This window comes from Oreochromis niloticus, linkage group LG2 (assembly GCF_001858045.2).
Source record: "Oreochromis niloticus isolate F11D_XX linkage group LG2, O_niloticus_UMD_NMBU, whole genome shotgun sequence".
Taxonomy (NCBI): Eukaryota; Metazoa; Chordata; class Actinopteri; order Cichliformes; family Cichlidae; genus Oreochromis; species Oreochromis niloticus.
The window spans coordinates 25,360,367-25,371,145 of NC_031966.2; the positions used below are offsets into that span (position 1 = coordinate 25,360,367).

Here is a 10,779-nt window from a genome sequence, read left to right on the forward strand (position 1 = left end):
CTTTATTATGCAGGTTGAGTACAGTGGAGATGCAGACACGGTAGTTGCTGTGACATGGCCTTAGACATGGTGCACTCCTTAGATCACCTCAAAGACCCATCTAACAGCAAAAACATACCGATTTTTGTTGGTGGGTAGAAACCACCTAACTCCAGTGACAACAATCAAGTACAATTTAATACAAGTTATGCTAACTTAAAATAAAGAAATTCTGTAATATTAATTATGACAGTTAACGTATTTATTTATTAATTTTAGGAAGCTTGTACATCATGGATCATTGGCTAGAAGTTATTCATCACTGCATGTGTCTCACACATGGTAGATTGTTGCTAGCTAACTCTTGCAAAAAATGTCCACAAAAACAAAAGTCTGTACATAATAGTAAGTTTAAACCAGTCCCACGACTTGTCAGTGTGGAAATGTTCCTTGCTCAGTATATATGTATGGTCAGAATGTCTTTATTCAGTTATTGTTGGTAATTTGGGGGATTTTCTGGGGACTGATGATTCTGTCAGTCAGGAGCTGCAGATTCAGCGAAGCAGTGCCTCCTACAAGCGCCTGAAAGGAAGCCACCTCATGTCTTAAAGGAGGGACATTGTTAGCATCAAGGTCAGTGATCGAAACTCTCACCATAGCAACGACACCTACTTCATTTGTTGCACATAACGAGCCATTACAGAAACATGTAATCAATTATCTATTGCTGTTGAACAAATCCGCATTATAGTGTAAATCAATTCAGTGCTATTTACCTCAAGAAGTTGTTTAAAGTAGCAAATGACAGAAATAAGAACGCAGGTTTCAAAAACAGAGGATGAGGCAACAACGTAACAGTATTAAATAGTCTGAATGTTTAGAAAAGTATAACGTGCATGCCTGGATATTGTGGACGGGCCTTGTGAGACCCAAAGACTGAGGGTTTCATTTGTGTTAATGGATGCCTACCAGCAAACGGAAAGGATAAACATTTATGAACCTCAGAAACACATGAAATAATAATAACTGACAATGTTTTGGCTCTGGGGAGTCAGCACACTCAGTATTCACAGCTGGTAATTGCAGTTTGCTTCTTGATTTACTGCTTTATCAGTGAGCCCGACTTTGAGGCTGTATATTCAGCGATAATGCCGGCAAAGTGACTCCCAAAGGTTTCGGAGGCACCTGATTACACGCACCAATCTCAAGAAAGCAACAGCGATTCATTTTTCATCAGGGAACTGAAAATCTGGCAGCTGCCATTTTACTTCCAAAGCAGAATTGTGCCTGTGAATCTCTGTCTTTCAATATAAGTGCGTATGTTAGGTACATTTATGCAAAAAAAAAAAAAAACCCCAACAAAAAACATCAAATCTCTCTTCTTCTTTCTTTCTTTTGTACATTTACAAGGCAATGTTGAAATCCAAACCTAGTGGCTGAAAGGCACAAAGGGACAAGCATTGTAATGCTCAGGCAGCGTGTCCTCAGTTTGAGACCCGGACCATCAGTAAAGCCATCAGCAAGGCCACCGTATTGGACCCTGAGGCCACGGGGGATGAGCAGGGACCGGTAAAGGTTCGGCTGAGACACGCTTGAATGGTGCGCACTCTCATTTGCTTTATTGCCACAGTCATTATCTCTGATTCCTCGAGGCTCTTTCTGTCTCTGCGCCCAGGTTTTCCCACTGGTACCAGGGGAAGACGAGGATGATGTCAAGTATGTTCGCTCTCGTCGTATGAAAATGGAGATTTCAGGCCATTTTCTGGGGACTCGGTGGAGGAAAGCAGGATGGAGGAGATAACTGTTCATGAGGTGAGAGAAAAACTGTGGTGCAGGAATTTTTAAATTGCTGCAATAAATAAAAAGGGTTTTTTTGCTTTTCATATATACACAGTTGAATCAACCTTGTTGTTTTGTTATTAGGATGATTAAATGACCTCTTCCTTCTCCAGTCTCACTATAATGATGGTCTCCAGGACTCTCACCTTGATTGGGACTCGCGTGGGTCAGAGGACAGAGACGACACTGTGGTTCCTGCTCCTCCAAAAGTGCCATGTGCTCAGTATCACGAATCATAAGATAGTAATGCAATCCAAGCTAAGATGCAGTCACATAGAATTCAGAATGCAGAATATTAGCCTATAAATGACAGATAATGAAGATCATCTTGTGTTGATGTCTGTAAGCTGTAATGCTCAGAATTACTAGTGACCTCATGTGGTGTTGAATTTTCAATATGGAAATAATTCATTAAGCTCCAAAAGTGCACAAATTGATTTTATTATTAGTGTTAATTTGCTTCACGACTGAACAGACAAGTCTCAGTTTCAGCCCCTGCAAAGCATTTGCCACTGAAGCTCTGCAGCGTACCTGCTCCGTGTCTTTCATCCAGACACAAGCTCAGTAATTTCCTGCACTCCTTGTTTTTGCTGCATCCAAATGTGATATCTTGATTCACCCTTTAAACAACCTCTCCCCCCACCACCCTGTCCCTTCTCCTTTCTCTCTTTCATCTGTTAGAAACACACAGCAGTGGCACAATAAAATCACCTGTCACCTCAGTGAAAATAAAGCGCGATGGCTGCTGGGCTGGGCGCCAATGCATTTGTTATTGTTTTTCTTGTGATTCAGTGGCATTCAGACTCATGTGCACATATATTATATATATATTCAACAGATTTTTATTGGACACAATAGCTATGGATCTATGACATTTAAGTGCATTTGGATTCGTCTTACCTAAACTTATGTGAACTTAGGAGGAATCCTACTAACGATACTGTTTTGGAATTATGCTTTCATTGCAAAATACGTCTTCACTGTAAATGTGTTTTTTCTGCTATTGCAGGCAATTCCCAAGGAAGCTAAATCACAACCACATGACAATGATCTTGGTCTGGCATCACAGTCACACAACATTCCCTACTGACTGGTTATCAGATGAACTGCACTTATATGTGGCGTCCTCACGATCTAGGCTGCATCCGTTAGCTGCATGTGAGTCTTTAAGCGACGAACCGATGGAGCAATGGAAGCAGAAGGCGTAGAAAAAGGCTGAAAGGAGCAGGACAAAGACCACGCAAAAAATGACCACAATCAGGACGGTGGATCCTTCTATGTGAAAGCGCTCACGTGGCAGAAGTGCTGTGGTGGTCAGGAGGCTGAAAGCTGTCGGGCTCGCGTCAAAACTGGGCTGGGGAGTGAGTGTTGGGAAGGATGGCTTCATGGAAGACAGGTAGGCGACTTCTGGCATGATGGATGTTCCCTCAGTGGGTTTTGGAAGATTTTGTTGTGGCCTTAAACAAACCAACAAACCAACAAACCAACAAACAACAAAAACAAAACATTCTAACTAGTGTGAAATTAATCCAAGTGGAGTTTAAAAGCAAGATAAGCAGTGATAAACAAACCTGTTAAAACAACATTTGGCAATAAAAACAGTTAATTTGAATCTCTATTAATGTAATGATATTTTGTAAATTGTTAACCTTTTCAAATGTAAATATCAGCTTTCTGTTCTGTATTTTCAAACTAGCAGGTTAATGAACTTTCACTCAGACAGCCAAACACAGAAAAGGTCTTTTGGTTCCTACCTGCAGTGTGTAGTTGCAGTGTTGTGGTCCAGTCTCTGTGCAGGATTCAGGGTTTCTCTTTAGGTAAGGCAAGCTTTGGGGAAATGAAAGAAATGAAGGACGGGAGAGAGAGAGAGGGAGAGAAAGGGCTATACCGAGGAAGAGCGGTGGCTGCTTCTGGACCACGGATAACAGGGATGGTTGCTATGGCAACACTTGCCAAGGGGCCACTTGCATGGGAGTGACATCATGTCTCTTTAAGATTAAAACACGTTTTATTGTATAGAAATGAGGAGATTTTGACATTTTAAAGATTTTTTAAAATGAATCCAGAGGTAAAGACACTAAATTGTTGCCCAGTAACCTGAATGAAATACATCATTTATTTTGTATTTACAGAAAGCAATAAAAGCATATGCTCAATCACACCTGACCTTTCAAACGGCAAACAAAATTAGAGGAATTAGAGAGTGTCAGATCACTTATGTGCAAATAGAGGACTCCCCGTCTGCCACGAGAGTGATCCGACCCTCTAATGCTGCCACCTGTGGGCGAAAGAAGCAGCACTGAAAAGTCCATTGCAAACCTCATTTCTCCACCAAAGACTGTACATGAAAAGAACTCAACGCCCACCCAGCCCCTGCGCTGTCTGGTCCCTTTCAGACTGCCATAAGGTTCTTTAGTACAACTTGTAATTGGTCCCACACACCCCTGCTGTGCTCCCTCAAAAGACATTGAATCCTAAAAATGTTTTAGGGCTTGCTCCAGTATTAGTCACCATGGAGATGACTCACTTAATCAGCCAATATCTAGCGTTTTGTTAACACTTACCAAGTAAACAAACATACATTTAATTTTTCAGAACTACTCAAAAATGTCAGACTAAAAAAAAAACAAAACAAAAAAAGGGCAGGGGGGATATTAATTTGCATAATTTAATGCAGAGCAGAACACACGGAATAAAGCCTGCCAGCTGATGTGATTTTAGAGTGCTTTCAGATGGCTAATTACAGCTCCAAACAATAGAAACAAAAGATCCATTAAATCCAACTGCAGCAAAAGCAGGGCCAAAATGGCTGAATGGAGGACTTAGCTTACACCAAGGTCAGCGTAAAGGACAAATATGTGGGGAATGACCACAGGGGTAACTGCTCGAGTACCAGGACAGATTAACTGATTCAGGAAGTACCCATTTTTACACATCTCAAGACAGAACTTGAATACTAGATGAGACTATTTGCATTTCTGCTTTAACACCATGCATTCACAGCTGGACGTGAGACGTGTCATATGACCAACCACCACCGTTAGAGCAGCTAGACAGGTCGCACACTAATGCAAAAGACCTGGAATTAACATAGCAAACAGCTGCAGAAAAAGCATCCCTGCTGAAAATGTATACAACCCCTCTCTGTGTAATTTCCTTCTCTCTTTTGTTCCGCTGTGCCTCGAAGATTTGATATCTTCTTCTGCCACGCAATGTGAGTGTGTAATTGTAAAGCCTCTTCCCTCCAACTTCTCGCTTTTCAATGGGCCCCTCACTCACTGTACGGTGTAAGTGCTTGTCATCGTAGAGTGGAAATAAAAGCAAGATGACAGCTGAGCAGGGGAAGATCAGCTCGTTATTGTTCCTCTTGTCACTCAGGAGATGATTTACAGTCACATTTGTGTGTTTCTGTCACTGACAGCTATTATCTGACCCGTAAATGCGGCTGCCTTTATTGTCTGTTCTTGCATGTATTCGTGCTTGGACAATCTGATTACTGATGGCTACATTTGATTTGAAAACAAGGAAACACAATGGCAGAAATGACTAATTGTTTTATTTGTCAAAAATCTCATGACACATACATTACACTCACACTGAGCTGGTGTTTGTGTAACTGACAGACCACTACAAAACTACACACTCAGCTTTTCCTTCCCCGAAGAAAGCACACAGGTTTAAGAGACGAGAATAAAAGGAAGAACAAAAATGTATTTTTAAGGATAGAAGAATGACCAATACAAGCCTAATTGACTTATTGGGGCTAAAATGTGTCTTTATATTGGCTAATTTTGCAAAATCTTCATAAAAATGTCACAAATTGTAAAAACAAACTTGTTCTTTAAATCTGTAAGGGGAGCTGAATCTGTTATAAGTGAAATCTGGAGATATTACATGAAATATATATATATATTTAAAATTCCCTTATGTGATGTCTGCACTGTTTCACTCCAGTCGGTGTTGTTTGGGATGATGGTTCACTTCTTCTTATTCACAATGTTGTTACAAATCCAGTTCATCCCATCCTAATGGAGAAATGAAGACAAAACAAAATGATCCGAACGATGCAAGCATGGAAAACAACACAAAACCATCAAATCAAACACGTTAAAGACTTCACTGAAAAAAACAGGGTCTCTGTTTCAATTGATTGTGGGCCCAGTGAATAAAGGAGGGAGATGCAAAGCATTTGTTGCCAATTAGATTCCATCTGAGGGAGAAATCAATAAATCAAAGTCAGGTCTGACCTGAACTCCCTCGCCAGAAACAGCAGAGCAGGCCTGAATCTGCCACTCGCGATCCCGGTATGTGTGCAGGTTGAGCCCCTCAGCGATCTCGCTGGCCGGTGATGCCGTGGCCAGATCCTGCTTATTGGCAAAGATGAGCAGCGGAACGCCTTTCAAATTCTCCTCGTCAACCAGCTCAGACAGCTCCTGCACATACACACACATAGGTGCAACTTTTGATTCTATTTTGTGCACAATATGGTATCTGCTAGCTTTAATGCTGTTAGCAAGCTTTTTAAAGGGTTTAGACACTCACCAGCCCCGTCTCCTCAAAACGCTTCTTGTCTGCACTGTCAATAACATAAATCTAAAAGAAGAGACATGTTACAGTGTTATCATATCCAAATCTTCTGAAAGTTTACATTTTATTATCTACAAGAAATCATTGTTAAACAATACTAGTGAAGACTGCAGTCACGTCATGTCCAAAATGTCCTTAAAAAAGTGTTTAATCTCTGCTTATATGTGGGATAGTCTCCTGAGGGTTAAAAAGATATTAAAATAACATAAAACTTTACTGTGTTGTGGATTTAAAATGGCTTAAAGTGACCTACTCACCAACAAGTCTGTGTTTTCCAGGTACTTTTTCCAGAAGGGCCTGATCTTTCTTTGTCCTCCGATGTCCCAAACGTTAAGTTTCATCCCATGGGAGGCAACACTCTTTATGTTGAAGCCCTGAAGTAAAAATGCTAGAGTCACTGCCCTGCCTTCAATTTAAAATCTGTTTCACCTGGAAAGGTAATTCATGAAGTGTCACTGTACTTGATTGGTGGTTACACTCAGTTTTTTTTAAGGATATGGTTGTTGTTCATAACACAGATCCTCTGTTTCAGTTGGCAAAGTTGTATAACAACTTTATCCCGAGGGCCATCCGAGGAGCAAATCTGAGGATAAGACTCGAAGGATCAAGGTAAGTGTATGTGTTCATGTGTCACGTCTGATTTAGCTTTGTGTCGACTATTGCCATACTGGACTGCGTCCTCCCTCCCTGGTGTCTGATGAGCTTTCACACTTGCCCAGGACCGGACCTGGCTGTACATCAACTCAGTGTTGACTTGTCTCGGTAGAGTAATACAAGGTCATTAGATAACGACATTAGAGCTTAGATAATTACATCAGAGGGAGATGAGAGAAAAAAAAAGAGAAAAGGAGAGAGAGAAGCCGTCATAACGCCAACCAGGATGTTCTCAGAAAATGTGTGGAGAGCATGCAAATCAACAAGGTCATGTCGGGCTACAGTTTATCTCGCGATGAAGGGTTATTTAACAGTGTGACAGCGTGATCTGACAAATCTGGTTAAAGCATGTGTGGTGTGAGGCCAATGAGTTCATTTTACTGTGTGGGTCCGGAAAACAAGGGTCATCTGAGTCTAATTACTTCGAATGTGCTCTGATTTAGCAGATTTTACAAGGTTAGACACGATCATCTCACCTGTTATGATGCTTGGCTACAGTATCATGAAAATACAAACCATCTTCCAATGGTTTGTATTTTTAATTAGATTTTAATTACATTTAATTACATTTATTACATTACATTTAGTATTCATAAGAGCTTTAATGGTAAACTGCTTATTAACAAAGTATTGATGGAAAACTGCTCACAGATGCACCTTTTTCACTTGATATTGATATAATGAGCATCGACTGTTTATGTTAAAATTTAATTGATTTAAACAAGGAAATGAAAACACATTGATCACCATGTGTTCTAATGTTATAGAGCGGATGCACACTGCTTTTTAAACACATAACTTCCTCTCACCTGCGTCGGCGTGATAGTGTTCACATCCTCAGAGGCGAGGCTTTTCAGCAGGGTGGTCTTGCCAGCGTTGTCCAACCCTAGAAGCACTATCCTGACCTCCTGCTCTGTGGATCCCTTCAGTTTCTCTATGACAGAGAGTAAGCCCTGTAGAGAGGCATGGGGACAGGAAGGGCAGGCAGAGCAATAAGGCAAAGAAACTGTCAAGCCTCGACTCTTTCAGAACTGAATAATAATTAAATTAAAGAATAAAGCCAGCCAACTTTGTATGTAAATGTGAGTAATTAATAAAATCACGGGCTCAAGCAGGTAATTGATAACTAAACATAATGTGAGAGTGCATCTTTAGCCTGGGCCAATGAACTGCTTTGTAATTTAAAAGAAAGAAATCCAGACCAAAGTCTAATGGCTTATTCCTTTTTTTCCTTTTTCTGTTTTACCAAGTTTGTTAAAATTTGGCTCTGTAGTCTTTACATAACCCTGCTGACAAACAGGAACCAAATGGCAACTGTCACATTATTTAGTCCCAGCCCTAACCTTTGGAGGTAAACTTTGGAGGAAAATACATATTTATTTTTTGTCTTGGGTGCATTGTTTCTCTCATAAAAAACAACACTTATCACACTATTACTATCCAAAAACAAAGTTACATGAATCGACAAAAATAGCTTTAGCCTCTCAAAACCAAATCCCACTGACCTCTTTCTGATTTGAGGTCAAAGCTCCCCTCACAGAGGCCCACTTTTTTTTTGTAGCTCAGTTTTTGAAAAGACTGTACTGCAACCACAGACATCCTGTGAGTATCACTGTGTTGCTTTATTTAGAGAAGCACTGGTGTAGAAAAGAGCTCCATTCATATAGCTGTACATTGCTTAATGTGATTAGTCTGCAGGGTTGCACAACTGCAGACAGTGCTCCAAGGCTGCCATATTGTTGACTACAGGCACCATAGCTTTCAACATTTGATTTGCATTTCTGGTTAACGGTACAATAAAGAGATCCCATTCAGGAGTAAAATCTTAGTTACTGTTCTGTATTAACACCAGGAGTTCAGATAATCCATCGCGTCTGTGAGCTGCAAAGACACACAACACAACCGCAAAATACTTTGTCTCATAGCCCACTGTTCAGGTCATAGCTAGTTGTAAAACCTCTATTTTTGATGCAGACTCTTAAGGTTAACATTTGAGTTTGCAAGTCTTGCTGCTCCAGATCAGGTCACCTACCTTTTGAGCTTCTCCCATGTTGGTGTGTTTCCTGTGGCGTGGCTGGAGGGCTACAGCTCCATTCTCCAGTGAAGCTCACACACAGGTGTGTTAGCTATCCAGTCACCCAGCTATCCAGGAAAGGGACAAGCAGCCTCTGTCTATTTCCCTTCCTTCTCAGTAAACCTGGGTGGGTTACGTGATGTGTTTATGTGATAGTAATGTCTACCTGGATGTGAACTGCTCCTCAATGTAACTGTAGAGTTACAAGAAGGAAGAGAGGCAGGGCGTATGGGACTGGGATTAAGAGGCCAGAATTAGCCCTAGTCGTCCATGCAAAGGCAACCCCATCCCCCTCCTCCCCCTTCCTCTGTCCATCCCTCCGTCTCCACTTTGCAGTGGCTTTACCTGGATTATCCCTTAGCCACCTGTTATAGAAGGAAACTGAATAAACAGTCCTTCCTGACCCACTCATACACGCGGATAAATAAGTTTTTGCCATATGGCCGAGAGGGGAACCCCCCCCCAAAACACTGCTAATGCCAGACACTCTGGCAGCATGAAGACTGAGCTTAACACATAAACTTTAAATCGTTGCATCATGCCATTGAATCGAGGCACCCAACGCTATTACTATGTTCATAAGTCAATCTTCAAATCCCACATACATCCCTCTCATGAATAGGAGTAGACAGCATTACTGTCCCATATATCCATTACATGCAAGCCACTGTAAAGCTGAGCAGTGTGCGCCCCTGTGAGTAGAGCATTCAGCAGGATTAGTGCGAGCATGCCAATCCTGTGTGTGGATTAAAACATTTCTAGGTTCTTTTTTTTAAACTGAGCAAACTAACAGAAATGCAATACTACATTGTGTAAAAGTGTGAGTTTAACTGATTATACACGCACACATGCACTCAAAAGCAGAGATTAAAGAGTATTTATTCAATTTGTGAGCATGCAAAAGTCTGAAATATCAAAAAGATAAATATATATTATGTTGCATAAGATCAGAATTTATTATATTAAAATATGATAAATGTTTTCTTTTTAGGACCCTCTGGGTGTGATAGGATATGGCCCACCAGCAGCCTGTCCAGCCTGTCTCTGTCTCACCCTCTCCCTGTGTTTATCTGCAGAGAGAGAGCACTCAAATCAGTCAAATGTGTCATTCTGAGTTCTGATGTGTAGATAGATTCAAGATCATCAACAATATTGTTCAAACTTGTAGCTGAAGGCACCAGCCTGTTAGCTTAGCCTCGCACAATTACTTGTAATACGGTAAAACAGCCTGTTTTCACCCAGACATTCATAATAAGCATCAAAACCTGTTGTATTTTATTGATAGCTATATTATGATTATGTTATGATAGTTAAGTTAGTTAAAACTAGAAAAAACTTTCTTTCTTTCTTTCTTTTTCTTTCTTTCTTTCTTTCTTTCTTTCTTTCTTTCTTTCTTTCTTTCTTTCTTTCTTTCATATTGTCGTTTAATACCACAGACATCTTAAAATGAGCTCTTACCATTGTCTATTTTCAGCTTACACTTCATAATCAGTCCCATAATCAAAACCAGGGCCAAAGCTGCAACACCACAGATCACCAAGATGATCACAGTGTTGTCTGGACAATGACACACATAGACAAATACACAGGAAGTGAAGACACATGGTATCAAGGGCTATTGATGGCATGCCATTATACACATTTCT

The 10,779-nt window shown here is 40.6% G+C and overlaps 1 protein-coding gene across 1 annotated transcript; it reads right to left on the minus strand.

Annotated features, from left to right (window-relative positions):
* Positions 1-5,357: 5,357 nt before the first annotated feature.
* On the minus strand, positions 5,358-9,420 carry arl3l1 (ADP ribosylation factor like GTPase 3, like 1). The gene is made up of 6 exons (XM_003455183.5): positions 9,092-9,420; positions 7,869-8,012; positions 6,663-6,779; positions 6,361-6,411; positions 6,066-6,251; positions 5,358-5,843 (listed from the first exon to the last, which is right to left on the minus strand). The coding sequence occupies exons 1-6, from the start codon at positions 9,107-9,109 to the stop codon at positions 5,796-5,798; spliced, it is 564 nt and encodes a 187-aa protein (XP_003455231.1). The 5' UTR covers positions 9,110-9,420; the 3' UTR covers positions 5,358-5,795.
* Between the last annotated feature and the right edge of the window lie 1,359 nt (positions 9,421-10,779).